Raw genomic sequence first — 24,166 nt, 5'->3', positions numbered from 1 at the left:
TTGCTACGTCCCTTCACTATCACTGACAGTTCAAGGATGTTTTAAACCCATAAACTGAAACCTTCGAAAGCGGATGTTTGGCGCGTTTTTTTCCCGCTGTTACCACTCCTTATGCAAATCGGATGACATTTAAAAGAGAAGAGTTGCATTTGTTGTACTTGGCGGTTGCAGCGGAGGGTAGTTGCGAGTCCAACCGCAAACGCGGGCCAGACAGCAGTGACTATCAGTTGATTATGAGAGGAGGGAGAGCGTCAGGTACTAAAGGAGACCACTCTGAGAACGCGCTAAGGGAAACTGACGGTTCTCAAGGGTAAGAAAGCATTGGTTGGAGGAAAGCCACGAGCCCATACTATGCCGTGCGCTGCCACACATCGCAATCTCAGTGAATATAAGTCGCATGGTTTCAAAAAGCGACAATTACTGTAGTGAAACGGCGAGTACGGAACTAAACACTTGGCGGTCGTCGTTGGCTGCGGGAACGCAGAAGCCTGCGATACGGGAGAGATGTGTACATCAAAAAGATTGAAGAACGGATCCTTCAGAAAGACAGAGAGGAGAAAAATCTAATTAACGTTGTTACAGTTTTGAGGAAACAGGTGACTGTGTGCAGTTTAAAGCGTCGCATTGATATTTCTGATAAAATATTAAAAATGGCTCATGTAGAGTTGTGCGTGGGTTGTGCGATCATTTTAAATTCGAAAGAGATGTGGAGTCGTCGACACAACATCAATGTGCGCTGTTCGGTGGGATCTTTCTGAATGGGGATGTTTCTAGCTTGAAGACATGTAAAGTGTGGTGTGGTTGCAAGGTTGTGTTCTTCTGGTGATTGCTCATGCGAACGATAACCATATTACAAAATAATCTCGGAGCAGCAGATCAGTTAAAACACTGCCTATAATGTAATATGTCGAAACCAACCAAAATATATTGACGTGTACAGATAAAACACTAACGCTTTTTTTTTTCTGACAGCGTATTTGTGTCGTCTTCAGAACATGCCTAGGAAATTAACGTTTGGTGATTGAAATAACGTTAAAGGCCGAAGATCACGGTACGTGACCTGAAGACTGGCGTTGAATTCTTCCTGAACCCTACTACGCCCCACAGATTACGTGTGCCGGGACGTGTGCTGCTCTGGTAGTGGAGGGATGCCACCTGGTTCGCATCGGCAGCTGGTGTACGGCTTGGACTCCGAAGCTATGCCTGGATCTGTTCTACGTCTGCGCGTTCTGCCTCTCAACGGTAAGTTTCCTTGAAATGTTTGAGGTGCTCTACCATGCATAGGCTGAATCAATGCCATTTTTCCTCGAGCGCAAGTTGACTTGTTCTGGCTCATGCATTTCTGTACGTTGTTGATAAAACCACTCTTCAGTATTCAGGCTCTAGAACCCCTTGTTTGCAATTCGATTGGTCTGGTATACTTTCGCAAGAATAGCTACCTAGGCGAGCGATGCGTTTGTCTCTGCAACTGACCGTTTTTCTCTATGTATGCGCGTGTGTGTGTTTGTGTGGGTGTATTCGCCCCTGACAACTAATGCATTAAAAGCCTCTCATAAATAGCTTACTCCTGCATCCAAACGTGCACTGACATCGCACAGTACACGGGCCACTAGGCGGAATTCTAGAGACCCGAGAACCCCAGGTGGTCGAAATTCCCGGAGCCCTTCTTTACGGCGTCCCTCATAGCCTGAGTCACTTTGGGACGTTAAACCCACGCAAACCAAACCAATCACGTGACCAAGTTGTTTTCTTTTAGATAGCAATGTCGCGGTGAAGCGGGCAGAAACAGCACGGTACTTAATTTTGCTGCTGTTATACAGCTCGGAGCTGCGTACATCTTTCACTGTAGTGTCAGAAATTTTTGCATTATTAAAAATATTATTGCGTATATTAATAAGTAGTTGTAATATGTATACTAATAAGTAGCAGCGTTATCTTTATTACTACCAGTGCGAGAGTCTGACAACTGCCACGTATAGGTCACAACGTCATCCTTTCTCTGAAGTGAAGAAGAAAGCACGCAAAAAGAGAGGTACTGTAAAAAAGCAAATGACAAAAATAAACAGAGGACAGGAAGAGGGATATGAGTATAAAGATGAGCATAAAGAAAACAGCAAGAGCACCGAGGTTCCCACAGTACAAAGAGAAAAATAAATAAAGGTAAGTACAGCGACCAAAATAACGAACGAGCGACACATCAATTACCGGAGAGAAACTACGCGTCAGACGGAGTAGGACTTCATGTTCTCAGCTGTCAAGTAACGTTGATTGTAATTAATTGAGGAAACACAGCTGAACGTCGTCCAGGCTAGAGGCACTGTAGGGTTAACAAAACATGTGCCGAGGGCAGATTCCTGACCTTAAAGCTCCTGGTTGTGATTTGTGTGGACACCTTTGTCCAATCATTTTTCTTTTTGAAAATCCGTTGATTGGCTCGGTTGGATTCTTTTGACGTTTGTTCGGTCATGGCTGAGAAAACTGAATTTAAAAAGGAAGATATTCCAGCCGCTCGACTCCACCTCGTGACGTCATTGATGAAAGTGACTCCGTGATGACAGATTGGAAGAAAATGGCGGTATGGCCTAGCCTCAGAGATCCGCAACGACAAAAAGAACCACTGACGTCATCGCAGTTTGCTTGTGGAAACCGCCAGGCGCGGCGAAACTTGTATTTAATATCTTTATCTTTTCTAGCTGAGTAAAGCTCCGTTTTCAATAGACATGTCTCGTAGTCATTAGAACACTGTTATCTATAGCTACAGGTGAATTTTATTGTGTCTTCAGTGTCCTTTTAAGGAGTAGTGCTCCTCGTGGTTCAGGGTAGAAGTCGGTGCACTTGAAGTAGGTTTGGTTTATGGGGTTTAACGTCCCAAAGCGACTAAGGCTATGAGAGACGTCGTAGTGGAGGGCTCCGGAAATTTCGACCACCTGGGGTTCTTTAACGTGCACTGACATCGCACAGTACACGGGCCTCTAGAATTTCTCCTCCAAAGAAATTCTAGCCGCCGCGGCCGGGATCGAACCCGCGTCTTTTGGGTCAGCAGCCGAGCACCATAACCGCTGAGCCACCGCGGCGGCGCACTTGAAGTAGGTAGAGCTCTTAAGAAAGATGGAAAGTAAAAGGAACGATTGGGAGCCACTCGGTAAATTTTCCTTTTCTGTATTACCGACAGCACCTGCTTTGCATACGAGTTCGCTCCTGCCTTATGCAGCTAGGTCGCAGGTGTCGTAGGATCCCGGAAGCTGAACACCTGACGAGCGAAAAGCCTCAATTCATAAACATGCAGTGTCTGCGACCGCTATTGTGCCTCTCGACCACTCGATTCTTTCCCTTCTCTTTAATTAGTAGCTTCCTTTTCTTTATTCGTACTGCCACTTCAACACACGCACTGCTGCTGAGTCTGAAGGCCCCACTCCCGCCCGCGGTGGCCGCGTTTCAATAGAGGCAAAGCCCAAGACCGTGTGCCATGCAATTAAGGTGTTCGATAAAGATCCCCAGGTGATCGAAATTATTTCGCAGGACCCCAGTGCGGCACTTCTGTCTCTCTTTCTTCTTTAAGTCCAACTTTTACCACTTCCTTTACTGCGCGGACAGGACTGCGCAGGGCACCACAGTGCCTTTGAAGATGGACACCCAGACGGACACGCAGACAGGCACGTAGACGCATACAGACGGACAGACAGACGGAAAGGTAGACGGACAGGCAGGCTGACAGGCAGGCGGGCAGGCAGGCAAGTGGGCGGATGGAAAGGCAGGCGATGTTCATGTTAGCGATGTTCGTGATATGTGAAAACCATGTTAGGGTTATGAGTTAAACTAATGCCCAAATACTTACAAGTAAGAACGGAGCACACTTCAGAACCGAAAAGAACATAGAGGGAATGTTAAATTTCCTGCGATGAAGAGAATTCATACATGCTGTAGCAGTATTAAGTGACATTAACCAATGTTTGCAACAGGTCTTGATTCGGGTTAGATCTTGCTTTAAGGTGTCGGCGTCTGTGCTTGAAGAAATCGGGCAGTAAATTGCGCAGTCGTTGGCAAGCAGTCGGATATTAGAGGCAATGTTAGAGCGAAGGTCTTTAATGTAAATGAGAAAAAGCAAGGGTCCGAGCACTGTGCCTTGAGGAACACCTGAAGTAAACTATAATGGCACACCGGCTATAGAAAAAAAAAACCGGCTGTATTGAAACACCGGCTCTTATGAGATACCGGCACTAGCAACTTGGCAAGGACATCTAAGTGACAGGTGGAAGTGACTGGGTTCTAGCGATGATAGTGGCTTAGTGAAGTTGCACGTAGCAGCAGTGGTCGTAGTGGCACAGTTCGTGTTCAAGACTACAGACCGATAGCACAAAGGAAGGGAACGATGACGAGAACGCTCTAGCATTTCCTCCGCATCAATTCAATTGGTCATGTCTGATTTTTTTCTTTCTTGCTTTAAATCTATGCTCTTTATTTTTTTCTCAATTCAAGACTATTTTAAATGTCCTAAGCCTTATTAATTTCATTTCTGGGATGGTTCTAAATGCTAAATGCGCAGCGCCATCTCTTACGTGCCCCGTATCTAAGCCTGTCACGATAGCTTGGTCGAGAAAACCTGGCTTGGTGCCCGGCGTTGGGTAAACACGTCTGCACAGGCGGCTGTACTTGATGTGAAGGGAGAAATACAGATGGGCTCTGGCGTTCTGTTATCGCACTCAGCGGGGATAAACAATGCGTGGGTTGCAAGGCATGCTTGAGCATCATGTTTATTATTTTATTCTACTGTGCGCGAATGTTTCAGTGTAGGCCAACTTCAGTGCCAGCCATAGGGAAACGCACCCACACGTTTACAGCTTCTGCTTTTTGCCCTTTTTTTTTTGTGACAAAGATTCACAGGTGTTGTTTTCAAATTACGGTACGGACCGGAAGCTTTGCTCGTTTTGGTCGAAACGAGGAGCCCGTTTCATTCGCTTATCGACCTTACCGTAGCGCAAGTCGGTTGGATGTAAACAGATCAATACACATGTTTCAGTGAACGACTCAATAGAAGAGCCTATTTTTTTCAGTTGACATACTGGGCTCAGAAATTTAGTCCGGCCACAAGGAAGAGCTTTGATTAGACTACGGGCCATGACCACGCGCGCTCAATGCGCCCTTTAGCAACATGCTCTCAACGACTCAAGCTGTGACTTGCATATTCACACAGGGACAACCCTGAGTCAGTAATTACCTTGCGCTCCATGTGCGCAGTTGAGTTTTACCGTGGTGAGTTATTTTCATAAACGCAAGCAGCAGCACACGTGACCGTGTGCAGTCGTTGCAAGTCGCTACGCACGTAAAGTGTCGCACTCATGTACTGCTATCGCGCCCGCACATCATGAGGGTTATGCGCCCTTGGGATGCATACAGGGTGTTTTTTTAACATTTTTTATTTTTATTTTGAAAACTGACACATACATCGGTGGGGGCCTGTGCAGATGGATTGTTCAGCAGAGTGATATGCCGATATGGATCAGTAATTAGGCTGGTAATTAACTAAAACTAAAGAATAAACTTTTATGTTTCATTAAAGGGGTAAGATTACACTGCGAAATTGAGAGTCGTCAGCATGTAAGGTCCGCCCTGTTCTTAAAATTCCTTAATCGGCAATGTGCTTTGAAATATCGTCCGTCGAAAATACGCGTTCGAAAGCTCTTTAAGTTGGCTTTCCCGCATTGCATATTTATGAAATGGCGTTGCTTGCATTTGTGATGCATCAGATACGGACGCCGTTTGTACATTAGATGAAAATATGTAATGCGTAAAAGCTAACTCAATGAGCGTATTTTTTAAATACGAGCGTAAATATGCGTATTTTTTATGTTCGATATTTAGAACCGCAATTGAATTAAAAAAATTAAAAAACTGGACTTACCTTCAGTGTTGGCGACCTTTAGTTTCACAGTTCAATCTTGCTCCCCTAAAGTCTAAATAAAAAAATTTAATTGGTAACCTTAGTTATTTATTCGTCTAATTATCGGGCTTTAGTATGTATAATGTCCTCCTTGCTGTACAATCCGCCTGCACAGACCTCACCTACGTGTTTCTTGTAGGTTTTGAAATAAAAATCGAAAACAATTTTCTGTATAAGGTATAGAAAGTGATACCTTAAGGTCTTCTTTTTTTATAGTTATTATTGTCGATTTGCAGGATGCAGGCTTGTTCATAAACGGAATATAGCTATGAAGCGTGACAGAGGGACGAAAAGTAAAAAAGTGCACGACTGCTTTGTGCTGAAAACATTCGGGATGTGGAGGTTTTAAAACTAAAACAGAAAAACGTGACTCCACGTGCACTGCTGAAGTATAGCAGGCAGAAAATAACCGGATTTTATTGTCGGTGTGGTAAGCGACAGCAGCTTGCTATTCGACAAAGCCGTTCTTTCTTTGCCCAGCTTTGGAAGCCAGCCTAGCATAGGACGGCATGGTGCTGAGCAGCAAACTATTTCATGCGCACACGATTTGACTAGCGCAAATCACATACAGCAACGGCTGTAGACTATTTCTATAAGTGAAGTGCGCTCTTAATGGCATGAGGAAAAGTTGGTAAATTAGCAGGTACAACGGCTGAGACAAAAAAAGAATACACTTGTGGTCTCCTCAACCAGGTATTCCTTGAAACTTGCCTAGTATTCCAAAGGGTCCCCCAAATTTTTGGAGTAAGCATTCCCATAAAAAAGAAATAAGGTGCATTAGTGGGAGGTAGTGGATAGATTAAGGCTGATTATTTCTGATCATTGGGTGGTTTATTGAGGACAAGTTGGGATTAGAGAATGGATTAAGGTGAAATAGCCGATGGATTAAAGTGTAAGAGTGGGTTCGGTTAGAATAATCCCATATGATAATCCAATGGACAGTACTTAGACATTCTGGTCCTCAGATTTTCAAATCTAGCGGTGCTGATGATGTCACGATTCTCTCGACCAATCAGGGAATCTTGTTGCGGAGAAACCGGGTGGTTTTTGCTAGACGACAACCTAAATGCGATAGCATTAATACTGATAATTTTCGGTTGCAATATTTTCAATACAATGCCCTGTGCTAGCAGAGTATTTGATGCGCACGCGTTTTTGAGGGAATCGACGCTGGGAAATGTGTCGGGCTTAGAATTCTGGCGTCGAAATGTGAGGATATAGGCAGCCATGGCAGATCAGTCATCTACGCAGGTGCCGCCGGGAAGTAACGTGTGGTTATACTGCAGATCAAGCAGCTGCTAGCGTCGGCGCCCACGAAAGTTCGATTTGCAACAGCGCTGGCGTGCTCGTGGCAAACGCTCTAAAACTAGGTGCACGAATAAAAACACAGCCACTCTAACGAATGGGTGAATATACCACGTACGTGCAACAATCGAGAAGGCGAGTTTTAATACGCTTATAAATAAAACAGTGTTGATAATGTACCGGGCTCGAGCATTTGCCTAAATGTTCGCATTTCAACGCCAGAGTCGCGGATTTCGACGTTCCGACGCATTTCTCAGTGGCGATTCCTGCTACCTTCAGCTGGTGTGGCAAATTTCAAATCAAGCTGAAAACGTGCGTGCAGCAGCTATCCTCCAGCAATCTCCTAGGGCATACTTGTATCAGCAGGAACAGGTTGGTTTGAACGCTGCTTGAAGCTTTCGCTTCACGATTTACTTTCTTTTTTTCTTGAGCGACACAAGCATTCTCGTCGGGCGCTCATTGTTCGCTGGAGTAGGGTGCTCATTGTAGTAATGGCAGCGCTTGCCTTCGGTGCACGCAACTTTGCCAAGTGTGCGTAAAAATATGCGGGTGGCATTGACATCTTCACACATTTAATTTGTAGCCTTCTTTAAGTGAAAACTTTTCCATTAGGCCTCGCGAAGAAAGAAGGGGGGGAGGGGGACGGGTGCAGTGCGGTGCTATCTGCGATATGTTTTTCTATTCTGTGTATCTCGGCCTTGTTTTCGAAGTGCGCTGCAGTGCACTGCACGAAGTGCAGCTGACGACATGCAGCACTGGAAAAAGAGGTCATATGAGGTCAAAAACAACTCTTCCAGCTGGTTGCTTCGAACGCTCTCGAGGCTAGCCACATACTGTGCAACCTTGTAAAAACAGAAACGGTCGCTTCAGAGATGAAACGAACGTGTCAGCTTCGTCAGCCACCGAGGCCATCGATCCACACGTGGGTGTCCGACCTGGTGAACGAAACGGGCACGCTTCTCTCAGAACCCGACTGGCGATAGCATCAGCTGAAGATGATGTGCACATCGTTTGAGTATAAAAGAAACGCGCAAAATTGGCTGGTCTGGCTAGCAAGCGCAGCGCCTATGCAGACTGACATGTTTTTCAGTGCTCTGTTTGATGTAGCTTGCTCTTGCTTCTCATGTCGCGAGGACGCAATCTCTCCGACAGCGGGAGGTTTCGCATCTCCTTTTTCCTTGTCTCGTTGGTAATACGTACATCTTGCTCGAGGGAGCAAACAAATAACTAAATAAAATGTAAGAGGGGGTTGTGGCTCAGCAGGGTCGCCTTCCAACGTGCAGCAAAGGTCCAGGCAAACGCTCGGGCTGCGAGTGAGCTTCACTCCTCCGAATCGTCGTCGTCTTTCACCCACGCAGTTCCCCACAGTGAGCGAGCGCGGCTGCTACACTACAATTACCTCCCGGCGAAAAAGGAAGCATCCTGCTGACTTAGGGAGCACACACGGTAGGCGGATTGTAGTAAGGCTTGAGGCGGTCGACATGCACTGTTTCACGGTCGCGACGGCGCGCATCTTGGGGCGGCAAAAGCGGTTCAATAATGTAGTTCACTGGAGAGGTCTGGCGGACGACACGGTACGGGCCTCGGTACTTTGAAATCAGTTTCGTGGAGAGACCGGGAGTGGTTGAAGGAACCCAAAGCCACACGAGCGAGTCTGGGGTATAGGACGGAAGCGGACTGGTAGGGGCGCCAAGGTGCTTCTTACGATTCTGATCGGCGACTCGCGTAGTGTTGCTTTCGCAACAAAACTGCGAGATATTCACTGGTTCTTTATTCGCTCTCATACCGGCTCTTCTCGAGTGCTGGATTAAAAGCCTGTTAAAAACCATTAAAAATTAAAACCTGTAGGTAGTGATTATATTGCAGTTTTTCATTACCAATCTGGCCTACACTGAACTTGAATGCCCCATCCATAATACGCCCCATCCCCATCCATAAGTTGCATAAGAGAAGAACTTCACTTATCAATTATTTATTTGTCCTAGGCGGATAACATATAATGATCCATGTATACTAATAGGCATCATTACAAAGAAAACGCGCAACCAAAAATTTAGTGTCTGTATCCTTTAAATCTTTCCGGCGTCGCTAACAATTTCTGTTCAGGAATTTTATTTCTCCATCTTAAAAGTTTATGCAGGCCCCCAAGAAGACAGTTTGTCTGGTCTGAAAGGGGGGACACAAACCTTAATTGTTCTACTGGAGTGTACAAAATGTCGTACAAAGGGACACAATTGATATAAATTTTAATTTCGAAACACCAAGATTTGTGCAATAAGTGCTCGAGATATCAGGGGATCCAACTATTTATTTCGAACGAGTACATGACGCCAAAAGCTCAGAAATAAATTATTACGCGGGATATAAAGGGCTCGTGCGAAAGAAAGAAATCAATACTAGCTGTAGCACACCTCCAAAAAAAGCTCTGAATTTGCTATAAACTCAGTTGGGTACAAAGCGCCTTGAAGGCTTAACCCATTGCAGGTGCAGTCTTCGCCATCCTGAAAGAATCGCTTTCAGGTTCGAAAGCCGCGCATAAGCTGCCTTACGGAAACTAAGTATTTCTTCTCTGTCGCAGGTGTTCATGTGTGTGGTATTTATTGTGACGAGGCTCCGTAGCCAAGGGGCGCCGGGTATTGCCTGCGCAGTTCACGGTTTGATCCTGACCGCTCTGATCAGCGACGTATTCGACGCGGCCGAATGTGAATGGGACTATGCGGTAAGCATACTTTATTGCTGAAATGGCGCAATCTTGTAATTCCTGCTTAGTTTTGTGACGACTACGGGACAATAATTTTCACCTGCGCCTACCTAAAACAAGAATTATTTAAAATATGACATACTCTGGTTGGGCTCAAGTGAGTGAAATGATGGTTGAAAAAAAAAAAACAAAAAAAAACGAACTAGGGTCGAAAGAGAAAGGTTGTTTAGATCCAACGGCGCCGCCTCCGATGAGCTTGGAATCGAGGCCTTCTTGACAAAGAAGGTGCAGATCATCAGCTTATCTATTCTCTTTACTACTGTGACCGGCCTGCGCATAGTGGTGATCATGCTTGTTTCAGAATATCACTTCTTGCTGCCTGAAATACGTTTAGAGCCGATGAATTTAATTCATAAGGAGGAAATGCGACAATATATCTTTTTTACAGGCCAATCTATTCCAGTTTTGATTCTATCCTTATTCGATTTTTTTTTCTTTATTGCCTATTCTTATTCGATTTCTGTTCTCAATCGCCTTTAATTATTTTTTTGAGAGCAATTCTTAGTCTTCTTTATTTTGTGTAGTTATTCATAGTCCGGCCTGTCCTTTCTCCTCTCTCAAGTGGAGAGCGAGATTTGCCTCTCTCCACCTGCCAACAGTGGCAGGTGAGCGCGGCAGGTGACAGGTGGAGAGAGGGAAATTTCTCTGAACACCACCGTTCATCTGCCACTGTTGGCATGTGGAAGCTACGCATAGACGCCGGCATAGACGCCTGACAGTTTTCGGCTTCATGACCCTTTTAATGCTTTCGCATTAAAACCTCAATTGGAAGAATCTGTATCAGAGTTAAAAAAATACCTGAAATAATCAGATATAATTCTGTTTTCATCGCAGTTGATTCACTTTGTCAAGTATCAAGCTCCGTACAGATACTTTCAGGCAGCAGATGTGCTCTAAGTTTGCTTTCTCCCAAGGCACTGTATTCCATGCTTGGACATTATACGGGTGACACTGTCTCGCCGTGGATGTTTCAGTGCTCGCTATTAAGTGTATTGCATCTTATAGGATATCCATACTATGCTTGAAATAGATTTTTTGCCATGGTTTTCTTGATAATATTTTTCTTGCACTGGCCTGTGCATTACCGACTAGAAGTGTATAACTTATATAGAAAGCGGATTTGAAGCATATCTTCGCCATAACCCGTCCGTTGTGCATGAGTCGTGCGATTCGTTTGGCGCGCATTTAATAAACCAGATTTACGCTCACTTCTGTGGCTTCGTGCTTATTCCGAACGTTACGAGATTGACATAAATCGTTTAACACTGAATAACGCGAGTGTTTCAGCTAGGGTTGAAAAATGTGCCAAAGACAACTAAGGATCATTAAAAATTGCGAACTTCAGGAGGTAAGCAATAATTGTCATATTAATAATATAATCATGACTAATGAAGTTTTCGCCTCTAGTGGCGTCTCAAACATAAGTTGAAACCGCGATGCTGCCAACCTTGAAAGTTTCTGTTTAATGGCAGTCTTAGAAAATGTGCCTTTCTGAAGCATCCCGTCTCAAGAACAACGCACGAAATACATTCGGCTTATTAGTGACGCCGAAATTGAAATGAAAAGCGACTAAACCTTAGTTCCTTCAGTTACTGATTCGTTTCTGTGTCGCACGTCCTGACGTTGGCCGCTGCAAATGATTTGCTTCTATTAACTATATTTTATCTCATTTTCAATGTTTATATAATTTTCCAGAATCTGCTTTACAACATTAATAGGCGCAATGATATTTTTCTAGTTTCCGTAGTCACAGTGGCCAGTCGGTTAAAAAGAGTTAAAAAGGTTAAAAAAGGTTTAGCTGTCGTTCTTGTGCAAGTGTGGTTCTTTGCCAGACCATAGCTTTAATGTTTGAGAAAAAAAATGGCGCTACTGTTCACACTGCTGTATAAAGGCAGAGCTTTAACACTGTCATTTTTGTCGTAATTGTTCTTATGTAGAACAATACTTGGATGACTTGGAACTGGAGGAGAATAATGAACATCGCGCGTTCATTTATTTTATTTAATGGGACACTCAGGATAATGCCATCTAACTTTTCTTCTTAATAAAGATATTTCTATGACTTTTTATGAGTATGCTGATGCTCTTCCGGCAGCAGAATGCATTTGTCGCGGCGAAATTGCATTTAAAAGTTTTCTTGCCTGTCGGTTCAAATTTGCAACTTATGCCCTTACAAGGCCTCCGTGATCACCGTTTTTATGGGAATGGCGGCGTAGATTAGCCTCCAGGATCCGAGCTACAAGAAAACTGTGCCGTCACGCGCTGTTAACTTTACTGTCGAAATCGGTCGGTGATGGTGGCACCTGTACCTGTTTTCTATTTTCTTGGTTCTTTACAGCTTTCAAACGCTTCGTTTAGAATGAAAGTACCGTCCTTGTGGTTGGAGTGTAATAAGGTACTCATAATTTCAACTTTTGTGCTCAGTGTCCCTTTAATGGTCATTCAAGCGTGAAAGTTACGTTACTCTCGCGCTTCAGTGGCATTGTTCTGTCATGCTAAATGTTTGTTCCTTTCCTCTTCCAGCTGGAGCAGTGCGACAGGTTATGTAACCTTGCCTTAACGAATAGAATAGTAATGCTGAGTTGTTCTGCATTTCTGGCCCTTGGAAATTTTTTGACTGTTGGGTTTGCCGACAGACCAACGGCGAAGGACACAAAATTGAAGGTACCGTTCTACGCTGTCATGCCAATCACTGGTGAAGAGCTGGTTATCATAATATGGTTAAATGAGCGTAATGTCGATGAGAGCGGCATGTGCTTGTAACTTCACTTTAAGCGATGTTTCATACAGTCGGTGGAAGCCACGCACGCTTTGGTCAGGTTACGTTATGGGAGCCAATACATATCTGGGAGCTGACAAGGCGACGTACTTCTCTCTTTCTCTCTCTCCACAGCAGAACCCCCTTGCTAGCCTTCAAACCGCTGACTTCAGAAAGCACACGCATTCGTCTTTAAGTCGTAGAAACATTCATCAAAACTCTGTGGCAAATGGGAGAAAATACAAAATGTCAGAAGAGACGTGGCTCATCGGAAACACGGCGTACTTGGCTAAGTCGCTAAATGAGTTTTCGGCACCAGTGATCGCTACGTCGTCGACTTTTAAATGAAGCTTGTTTGAACAACCTGATTAATATTAATTGTTAGCGCGAGTTTCCCCTGCACTATTTATCATTACGAATACGTTCAGAGAAAGTGTCAGCATTTACCACTACGCAACATTGCAAGACACCGTACTACATGTCGAGGCGATGTCGATTTATTGCAGGCTGCAATAAATGATTACAGTGTAAGTATTATTATAAAGCATACATTTTATCGTTTTAATAAGTAGGCTTTATTTGCAGAACACGATTCTTTTGAGGCATTCTTAAGTTTGAAGCCGAAGTAAAAGTAAATTTGGTTCATGCTGAGAAGTGAACGTACCGGACAATTGCACGTGTATCTGCACACACGCAAGCAGTAAGGAATCGCACAGATAACAGGCCTACGTACGACCTTATCAAAACAGAATCGATGGTGGGAGCTGTTCTTGGACTATCTGTTACTGCCGGTCGTTGTATGCTGGCAGGTGCGTTGTGAGCGTGGAATGAGAGCCGCTGCACATTAGGGCGCTGTCCTTGACTCTTTGGCGCGAGGCGACTGTTCTTTCCTACCGAACGAATATAGCCTTTTCGATCGTAGACCACCTTATCAATTTCTGCCTGTTATAGAAATAAATCCACAACAATAAATCATAGGAATGCCCCTATGATTTCCCGCATTTCTGGACGATACAGTTGTGTTGCGTAACCACAAGGATCATTTTGTGCGGGAAATCATAGAGGCACTTTATATCTACCACGAAGCACACACGTGTATAAGCAAGGCATCTGTGGAATTGACTAAATGTGAGGTAGATCGTTTGGGCAAAGATACAAGCTTGTACCAGTTTCGCAGTGCTCGAATGGAGATATGTATGCTATACTTATTCCTTGTTAACAATGGCGTGGGCGTCTCAGCGCTGAGGTACGTTATTTAAGCGTGCATTTGTGAATAAAATAGCGAGTTGTCTGTTCAGCGCCTGTCAGTCTCTTTACCTTGTCCGTTATTTGCCCTCTACCGCTCTTCCAACATGTGACACGTTTGCTTGATGTCATAAAAAGCAGAAAAAGGAAAGGCACGCAGGAAAATGAAACAGCAGCAAAACAATGTGTGAAGCTTGCTGTGGTCCCAGTAAAGCGTACATGATGCGTCGGCGCGGCTTTATCAACAACAACAACAACGAAAAGAAAGTGTATGCAAAGTATGTGCATGTGCATTGTGCAGGATTTTATTGTCTTGCGGACATTTTTCCTACCGGACGAACCAAAAGGCGTTCAGCTGCTCTACGAAAACAGACGTTATCAGTGCTATTAAGACGTGTATATAGGCATTTGAATGGAAAATTTCGTTATATATAACGCCTTTTTCTTTCATTGCAGCCAAAAAGAACCCGTGATTTAGATTACTGTTGTCCGTTTTCAAGGGCGTCGATGACGATTATCACCAAGTAAGTAAATATTCCAGGTCATTTCTATGACTTCGGGACACAAATTTCCCCGAAAAAAAAAATACTTTAGACCAAAGGTGTACAAGCAACGTTTAACGAATGTAGGACTTCTGAAGCCTAAGTGTTCGCGCATTACTTAAAGGTACAGATTCAAAGGACCGTGTACAATGAGGCCAGCTGTAATATTTTGCATCTGCTTCGAACCGAGCTTACACCGTACTAATCGCGGGTGTTGGGAAGTTTTACAGCGCCAGCAGGTAGCGGCTTTCTTTGCGAGTTTCCCGTCGCGGTGATGGGTGCACCACGCACAGCTGGGAGATGAAGTACGCACATGAGGCGATCTATGCACGCTAGTTTTTTATGACGGGACACATGAAGGCTGGCGCCGTCTGGACTCTTCCCACTCGACGATATTGCAACCACCATTTCGCAGTAGTGACCCAAATACGTTAAAAAGGAGGTCTTGTTAGCGCCTTTTCTGTATTATAGATGATGTTGAGGAAACTCGGAACTTTACTAGTGGAGTGCCACATGTGGAAGCCGGAAGTAGGGAAGCATATTTCAACAGGCCGCTGTATATGGAGAGAGGAGTGAGAAGTGCGGAATGTCACTACCACAGCATACGCTGCGAAACGTTGACGTCGATATGTCGTAATAAACTGGCTGCATAGCGTTCTCTATCACAGACGTGATAAGAAATCCAGCAATAAAAGAGTGCTGTGGCACAGGCATGATGCCTCGGAGCCTCCGGCTCCTGCAAACGTTGTGAAACATCGCGTTCCACTGCTGCGACATTGACTGTCCTCTTCTTTTTTTAGCAGCGATGCACTTATGGACCTGCACTCGTTAGACAGACATTAGTTTTCACGTCATCAATCGCGTTGCAACGGGGAGAAATATAGCATGAAAGCGCAAAATATATAATTTTACTTCATTGTTGGCCCTTGCGTAGGTGATCTTTCTTACCTTTGTTTTTGCGTCTTGATATTTTCTCGCAGGCATCTTCAAAACATGATTATGAAGTCAAAACTAATTTTGGAAGATGTGCCGAGGCTGACGTCACGACTTCGAAGCTGTCTTGAGAGCGAGAATGAATCTCGAGAGTTCATAAAGAAGACGCAAGTATTTTTTCGTGAACACTCTTGTGAAAGCGAATGAGTAAGAGCTACATATGCTTAATCCCAAACAGAGACTATTTCCCGGCTCTTTGTATTCTCAGCGTTGAACGAAATGTGAACAAGAGAGTTAAAATTGGAACAACAAACTACGATTAATTTTCTTGACGTAGGCTGACTAATAGTGCATTTGGTTTCGTTGAGGCGCGAAGACCGCTTCTTGGAAATTATAATAGGTACTGCAAATGTGTTTCTTCTCCAGTATTTAATATTTTTGTGTTCTCGTTTGGCAGGGGAGTTTTCCTTCTCGCGTTTTTGTGTTGACGGTGATGGAACATCACGCATGGGCAAGCACGCTCATAGCATAAGCGCTTATACCCCGTAATATTCTTATTGTTTGCGCTGTGAACTGATTGCGAACACTCTGTTTGAAGCACGTTAATGTAAGCATGCGATGCTAATATACAGGGTATTCAAAGTTAGACTTTACTGATTTAAAAAAAATGCGAAAATCCGTACGCAATTGCCGCTTTTGCTCCTTGGTAATGCGGCTAGGCGGACACAAATTGGGGTAATGGTTTGGTTCGGTTTACGGGGTTTAACGTCCCAAAGCGACTCAGGCTATGAGAGACGCCGTAGTGGAGGGCTCCGGAAATTTCGACCACCTGGGGTTCTTTAACGTGCACTGACATCGCACAGTACACGGGCCTCTAAAATTTCTCCTCCAAAGAAATTCAACCGCCGCGGCCGGTATCGAACCCGCGTCTTTCGGGTCAGCAGCCGAGCACCATAACCACTGAGCCACCGCGGTGGTAAATTGGGGTAATAATTGTGGGCATAAATTAAGTAATTACCTAAAATCATTAATTAACATTTTATTGCCTGTAGAGGCAATAAAATTGTGGTAATAATTGGGGTAATAATTGTGGGCATAAATTCAGTAATGCCTAAAATCATTAACTTTTTATTGCCTGAAGAGGCATTTGCTTTTCAGGGCTATTCTGTTTTGTACAATTTTAGTAACACGTCTGTGCCCTGAGATACGCATGTCTAAAATTTCGTCCCAGTTGGTCTAATTATGTATGCGAGACCGCGGCTCTCGGCGTGAAGCACCTCCCTTGTGTGACGCAACTGTTGCGTATGGCGTTCTGCCTTAGAAGAGCGTGCAGCGGGCGGCGACGCAGATGACTTTTCGTTCACGGCAGCGTTCTCCTTCTTGGCGAGCGAAAGCAATGAATCACGAAAAGACATCCGCGTCGCCGGTCGCTCTTTCAAGACAGAGTGCCATACGCAAAAGCTGCGTCACACGAGGGAGGTGCTTCACGCCGAGAGCCGTGGTCTCGCTTGCGTAATTAGACGAACTGGGACGAAATTTTAGACATGCGTATATCAAGGTACAGGGGTGTTACTAAAATTGTACAAAACAGAATAGCCCTGAAAAGCAAATACCTCCAAGTTCTCAATATAAATATGCATGCTTACATCAGGCAATAAAAAGTTAATTAATGATTTTAGCTAATTACTGGATTTCTGCGGACAGTTATTACCCTAAATTGTGTCCACCTGGCCACATTACCAAGGAACAGAAGCAGCATTACCGTACGGCGTTTTGCATTAAAATAAAAATCAGTAAAGTCTAACTTTCAACACCCTGTATATCGATGTGGTAGACAATGAAGACGGAACCGAATAGGCGCGAAGAGATCGTTATTTTATGCCGGCTTTGATAGCGAATTTGCAGTACTGTTTGCACTTCAGTTCACTTCGTGGTTCGATGCATGGAGCCCTTGTTATGGCCGAAAATGATTGTAAGCAAGGCGACCGACCTACTGTATATTGATCGGAAATGTGTAAAGCGCTTTGAAAGTGCGCTTACCCATCGCAAACGCACTGACGTGTGTAGCTGGTTCCTCAGTTCTGGATTTTTTTTTTCGAAATACAAGTTGTTGATTTGCTTTTACAGGCATGGATTGCGCAGCCCTTACGTTTTCGTGTGGCACGTCATACGCCATGGTTGGAAGGAGCACGTATGGTCGAACGCCGTCACAGTGCTCTACTATGCCTGCATCCTTATGCGGATTCCGCTTTTTCAGTGAGTGCAAAGTTTTCTTTAGCGGGGAATGTGCTTTCGTGCACACGGAATTTAGTTCTGGGTACTGATGATGAAGTGCGAAATGCAGAACATTGTATCACGCAACTGAATATATAAGTGAGCTGTTATTATTTGCTGTTTTGCAAGCTGCAAATTGAATTTTAATTTCTATAGATCTTTAATGAAACATGAATAATTTGTGATATGAGCAATGATGGCATGCGGCTTTGGTTTCATCGCTCTGTTTTCTACTTGACGCCTCTCCAGTCAGCAGTGAGAAGCCGCACAAGAAGGTGATATTAGAAATACAGTAATATTCAGCCTTAGATGCCTTTAAAGAGTTTGAGTTCTGTCTATGAAGATTCTCGGCCCCTGGCCGCGGCGGTCGTCGGCGGAGAAGGCCTCCAAGGCACTGCTCCGCTTCTTGAGAACTTCTGGCCTGCACGATAGGCTGTGACTTTAACGAACAGTGACGTTTTAGAGTGACTTCAGTTTTCTGTTACTCTCCTTTCTCTTTCTTTTTTTTTATCCCCTCACTGCTTTCCCCCTGTGTAGGGTAGCAAACCGATCGGTCAACCTCCCTGCCTTTCCTCTTCTACCACCTCCTCCTCTTCCTCCTTGGGTTCTGTCTCCGGAGAACTGCAACCTACCTGAAGCCTAGATTTTCGTCATGTGATTGCCTTTTAGAGTCTACTCACTGGCAAAAAGTGTTTGTGGTCTTAAAAACGAACTGCCTAGATTTTCTTCACATGATCGTCTTTTAGAGCCTACTCACGAGAAAAAAGTGCTTGTGGTCTCAAAAGAAAAGTTTATTTAGGAAGCATGTACCCAGTAAAGTAGTAAAGTCGACAAAGAAAAAAAAAACCCGCCAAATTTTTCAGGGTCCGCGGTCACTAAAAACGAAGATGTTCTTAACCTGATATCGTAGAGATATTTCGGCAAGCACATACTTCTGAGAGCACTGTGATCCTACCCGCTAATTTCAAAGTGCAGCTTGCTCCGATGTGTTTTGTAGAAAATGTGAAAGCAAAGTGCTTTGGTACAAACAAAAGTTTGAAAGTGACCCGAGAGCAGCCTTGCTGCTACGAAAAAAAAAAAGTTTGCCTTTCAAAACCACACCCGTTAAGTTACCTTGCTCATGCCCTCTGCTAATTTCCCGTGAACAAAAAAGACTAACATCTTTCCGTCTTCGAGATTTTTTATCTTCCGGTCACATTTACTGTCCTTGTTGTGTTCAAACACTGATTTTACCCACATTCCAACGTTCCGCTGTTTTGAACGGCGTGTCGGTTTTATTTCCGTTTCCTTTCTGATCCCATGTGCAGTGGCCTTCTCGCAGGCAGTGGGGGCCTCTCCTTCAGCCACAGCGTCCTCTTACTCACGGCCTCATGCATCGCTGAATGCCTCGTGTCCAGCGTCTTTGCCAACTTCACTGTCCGCTGTCTGCTGAGGGCTCAAAAGCTTCTCCAGGCGGCAGTCTTCAAGAAGGTAACTCGCTCTCGGATCCGGTCAGCAGAGTCAGCGGTCCCGAGATTATAGCCTTCTCAGTACACCTCTACTGTCATTACTACGAGCTCATAGAAGTGTTGCTCAGAAGCATGCGGGGCGTGCCGCAACAATTGAAGATGTGGAAGTGCAGACAGCACAATGGATCTTGTCGCGGTGCAACCACCCGCTCAAAGTGCACGAGTGCAGAGTGGACCTGCACTCAAGTTGCCGTCCGAATTTCTGCTAGTGTCTGCGAGCTCCATACTATTATCCCCTTACGATCTTCATCGATCCGCACAATGTGCACTGTAGGGAGCAGAAGTGGCGTACACCTCGTACTCACCATGGTTAGCTTCTGTTGCGATGCCTTTTGACGTTTTTAAGAAATTTTTAGGATGAAAGGAGTTTTTAAGAAATAAACTGAGCACTAAAGAAAGAATGCCGGCAGATTTCTCATCTATGCCGGTATTGAGGTTCAAGGCAGAAAGACGGCCTCTTACATCTGCTCAAGGGTATCCACTATGAAAGGCGACACCGTACGAGCAGCTAATCAACGATTACTTCTCAAAACATACATCTAACCTCACTTCTCGGCATTTATCGAGTAGTCTTCCTGGCGCATACTGGGCCTCGTCACACTTTTGAACTTGAACGCGGAGAAAAATGTACGGTTGTTTCAGCGCTGACAGCGCGCTTTCTTGCCTTCTGCAATAATTGTACCTGTCTTGTAGGCATAAATGAAACTCTTCCCCCACTTACTCTGAATGTCGACCCTTAAGGTCAAACAAAAATCAGGCATTATTTCAGTCATGTCGTTTCCAGCGTGCTACTAAGCCTGTAGTGCGAACACGTCTTGAAACATCTGGAGAGCGGATGGTCCGTTATGGTAACGGAATGGATTCGAAGAGAAGGTAAACCTACCAGGGGACGCCGTAGAGTCAAGTAGGGGGATGAGATTCACTGGAAGAGGCCTCCGTCCTGCAGTGGACGTAGTCAGGCCGATGGTGACAATTGCCGATGATGTGCGAGCGCTTTTGACCTCCACTGCTGACGTGTCCAGGTGACCTGCCTGTCTGCTGCCGCCGTTTCCGCCAACCCGGCGGGATACGTGTCTTCGCTCCTGGCTGTTGACGCGTGGGCCGTGGGTCTGATGACGAGCCTTCTCCCCAATGCCTGCGTAGGACTGCTGTGCCTGCCCGTCAGTATGGGTGGTCTGGCCCGCGAGATTGGCTACGCACCTATGCTCGCCTGCCTTGTCTGGCTGCTCGTACTCGGCATTGCCTGCTCCTTCATAGATCCGGTACTCGACAAGAGCTGCGTGAGAAGACCTTTTCACTGGTTCTTTTTTCAAATAATGAACTACACTCCATCAAATGATGCTCAGAATGTTATGTTGAGTGTCATTTATGGTGCCAAAAAGAGAAAACAGGTGAAAAAATTCAGGGAGCACTTTGACTGTCTAAAGTGCGTAGAGGCGAAAGCGTTTTCGCACCACTTTCACTGCTTCTGTGGCACTGGTGGCGTCACATGTAATTGAGTACCAATTACTAAGTGATGACAAATCACTAATTAATGGTTATTTACTGATTAATGCCTGAATACTAATTAAATGCTAATTAATGGCGCTTAAGCTTCGCCTTTAGGAGTGGAACGCGACAGCGTGTTGTAGCGCTGCCAGGGAGTCCACGGAACGCCACCACCCGTTCGGCGCGATGCCTTGCCGTTTGAACGCAACGCTTTTTGAGTAAAGGAAATGGCGCAGTAATTCTTTGTCACCTCGGTGGACACCTGAACCGCACCGTAGAGGAAGGGAGGAAGTGGGAGTGAAAGAAGAAAGACAAAGATGGCCTGTTATGAAGAAAATGAAAATTGTATTTGAGGAAAGGAAAGTACGCAGTAACTGTTTCACATATCTCGGTTGACACCCGTCAAAATTCAGGGGGGGGGGGGGGTGTACTTTTTTGACCTAAAGTGCGGTCACTGATGTGTGGTTAAGATGCTAAGCTTCGCCTCTAAGACTGGAACGCGACAGCGTCTTGCAACGCTGCCAGAGAGTCCATAGAACGCCATCGCCCATTGCTCGTCGGTAAATTGGTTTATGAGGAAAGGAAATGTATCTGTTTCTCATATCTCGGTGGACACCTAAACCTCGCCGGAAGGGAAGGGAGGAGGATGGTAGTGAGCGAAGACACCGTATTCACTAGACGTGCCTTTGTTCATTCCAAACCATCGAGCTGGCATGGCTGAGTGGATAGCATGCCCGTCTCGCACACCGAAGACTGGGGTTCGATTCCCGAGCTCGACCAATTTCCTACTCTGTTTTATTTATTTATATGGCCTGACTAGAAAAGTTAATTAGGCTAATTGGGTAATTCAGCAATTCACTAAGCTCAGTCCCACTTACATGGAGGATCACTATATGATCCCTTCAATTGGTTGCATGGTTACTGGCCAAAGTACAATTGGCCCCGCTTGAAATTGGCGCACTGTGACGTCCCGACCGTTTCGACCAACTGAAAAGCGTGACATTTCTGTCGACAACTGCTGCTTACAACGATGAGACATTAAAGGCTTTCGCCTTAATAGACCGAGAAAATTGGAGGTGACACTTAAGCTCCACTTTAAGGGTACAACGCGATAGCGTAATGGATTAATTACCGAATATGCAGTAGGTCATTCTGTACTTTACATTCATAAATCCCTGGGAGTCCTCATACCCCTCCTGGCATAGTGTCGGAGTGGTTAAGCAACGCGCCACTGCCCTGCGATGGCAGGGGCTCCCAGCGATGGGCCTTGCATGACCCAGGTTGATCTTCCCGTGTGACTAAAAATTAATTTAACTGCCACCCGCCATGGTGGGCAGTTTTCTCACTATCCGGTGGGCAGGTTGTGATGACGCTGCAAAGTCACATGACCTAGGTGGCTCACCTGCCTCGTAGGTTGCTCTCTGGGGACCACCTTCCAGAGTCGTGCCCGTGATTTTTCGCTCACAACGCCGACAACGCCGACACCGGATTTTCTTGGAGAACGGGAACTATCACGCTATCGCGTTCAAATATTTGAACTGGCGGAGGATGAAGTTTCGCGAATGTTTCGCAGCCGATGCCCAGTGGCATCAAAACTACGAGTAATGGAAAGAGTGATGTCGATCTGTCGGACTCTGTTTCTGGGCATTGAATTTTCTCTAAATCATGGCAACGCGCCATGCTCTCTCATGCGTTTTATCTGCCATGCCCTCTCATGCGTTCTGCTACTGGCCGGTCGTTTATGCTTGTTTTGTAGTTGAATAAAACTACTGAACGCGGTCACTGTCTACTGCCGAAAACTATTTCTTCTTAACGGGGCGGACATTGTTCAGTATTGTTCAGTCTCGAATGAGTTACGTTCATGTTCGGCTGGTATACGGAGATTGATATGCCGCAGTGCTCAAGAGTCATGACATTTTACATTGCAACGAGTAAAAAAAATGATTTCATCGCTAACCGTCGAATAAAAAAGTCAAAGTGTCGCCCGTGTGATAATTAGTCAGCTTTGCATAACTGGGTCGTGTAACCTTTCAAACATAGGTGGTATTAAACTTGTCCATGTTCCCTACTCTTTCCTTCGTTCTCCCACAAGTCTTCGTCGTTGTTTTGGCAAACAAAACTGGCTAAAAATTGTGCCGTTTTTGTTGTGATCCATCCACTTCAACATTTAGATTTTCACTTTTCGTCCCTCTATCACACGCGGACGCTATGCGACCATACAACTGGCCTAATTCACATTTGCGCATCTGACCGCTCTCAGAACTTTCACCGCGACTATACAGTGTCCGCTTCTGTAATGTCGCGGCTTCAGTGCACCTGAATGAGAGCAAGAGAAAACGTTATGCTCTAGTCGGCGACCTTGCTTTAAACAACTGTGCTCTTTCCTCAAAAAAAAAAAAAAAACTTTTTCACTGCACCGCTGTAACTGGGCCTTTGTTGCCTGGATTTTTAACCTATGCAGCGTAAACACTGTCCTTAGAAGTTTGTCAGACTTGATCTTCTCTCTCGCATCGATTTTGTAATGATGGTTCAACAGCGCAAACACACACAGACCAAAAAGGAGACAAGATACACACACACACAGCGCTGAACTGACAACTGATTTTTTATTAGGAAGAAGCACGTCATAATAAACACACACGAAAAAACAGCGCACATGCGCAATGTCAACAATCTCCTAGTGCTGGAAAAGGTAAAACAGCTTTAAAAGCACGTGTGTATCCGCAGAACCGCTATCCACTATGTAGCATATTCATTTCTCGAACAGAAAAATTCTTGGCATATTCTTGGTCTGTGTGGGTGTGCGCCGTTGAACCATCAGTATGAATCAACACCAACTAGCCCAATCAATTTTGTCTCAGTGTCATTTCACCATTCCTTTAGCAAGCTAAAATACCCAGATTTAGGTACATTAAGAAGCATCTGGAACGACTTTAGTTGCTCTTCCTAAAATATTGATGATTATCATGTTAAGGAAACTTCTGATGTCCCTGTGATGTTTTCTTAACGTGATCTCGTTATATTTAACGCCACTGCAATTCCAAACTTCGTCAGTCTCATTGCTTTTTCTGTGCAAACCTGTTGCTGTGTGCTTTTGAATTTTTGTTCTAGCGCTGCATAGTTTATTTGTAAATTGACTATTCAAAAATTTTCAAGTCCTTTTGTCACTTCAGTCCGAAAAATTTCGAAGGACGATTACGATTCTCCCTAATGCAAAATTTGAGCGCAGCTCTGTTGGTGTCGAAGGTTCTGTAGGCTAATCGTTTTGTTTTGCTGGGTCATCGGAACGTCTAGCGACGATATTCGCACTAGTAGTATTAGTTCTATTATTAGTTTGGTTTAGTTTATGGGGTTTAACGTCCCAAAGCAACTAAGGCTATGAGAGACGCCGTAGTGGAGGGCTCCGGAAATTTC

The 24,166-nt window shown here is 44.8% G+C and overlaps 1 protein-coding gene across 7 annotated transcripts in view; it reads left to right on the top strand.

Moving 5' to 3' along the window:
- The window catches only part of LOC149359415 (multidrug resistance protein mrp-7-like), an 86,482-nt gene that overhangs the window by 13,539 nt on the left and 48,777 nt on the right, over window positions 1–24,166 (top strand). For 4 of the 7 annotated variants that reach the window (XR_016288778.1, XM_089571628.1, XM_089571625.1 and 1 more), the window contains exons 3-10: window positions 1,108–1,242; window positions 9,822–9,962; window positions 12,528–12,668; window positions 14,464–14,531; window positions 15,530–15,649; window positions 17,610–17,738; window positions 19,064–19,226; window positions 20,287–20,544. Coding sequence is in view for 6 of the 7 variants with exons in the window: in XM_089571628.1 (XP_089427754.1) it covers window positions 1,108–1,242; window positions 9,822–9,962; window positions 12,528–12,668; window positions 14,464–14,531; window positions 15,530–15,649; window positions 17,610–17,738; window positions 19,064–19,226; window positions 20,287–20,544 (1,155 nt within the window). In the remaining variant the exon portion in view is untranslated. Of the gene's footprint in view, window positions 1–972; window positions 1,052–1,107; window positions 1,243–9,821; window positions 9,963–12,527; window positions 12,669–14,463; window positions 14,532–15,529; window positions 15,650–17,609; window positions 17,739–19,063; window positions 19,227–20,286; window positions 20,545–24,166 lie in introns of all 7 variants that reach the window. The other 3 variants (XM_089571629.1, XM_089571627.1, XM_089571630.1) reach the window with 3 other exon arrangements.

This window comes from Amblyomma mixtum, chromosome 2 (assembly GCF_055824585.1).
Source record: "Amblyomma mixtum isolate Tamu chromosome 2, ASM5582458v1, whole genome shotgun sequence".
Lineage (NCBI taxonomy): Eukaryota > Metazoa > Arthropoda > Arachnida > Ixodida > Ixodidae > Amblyomma > Amblyomma mixtum.
Note: the sequence above shows the minus strand (reverse complement) of the source record. Positions and strands in the feature narration are given on the sequence as shown.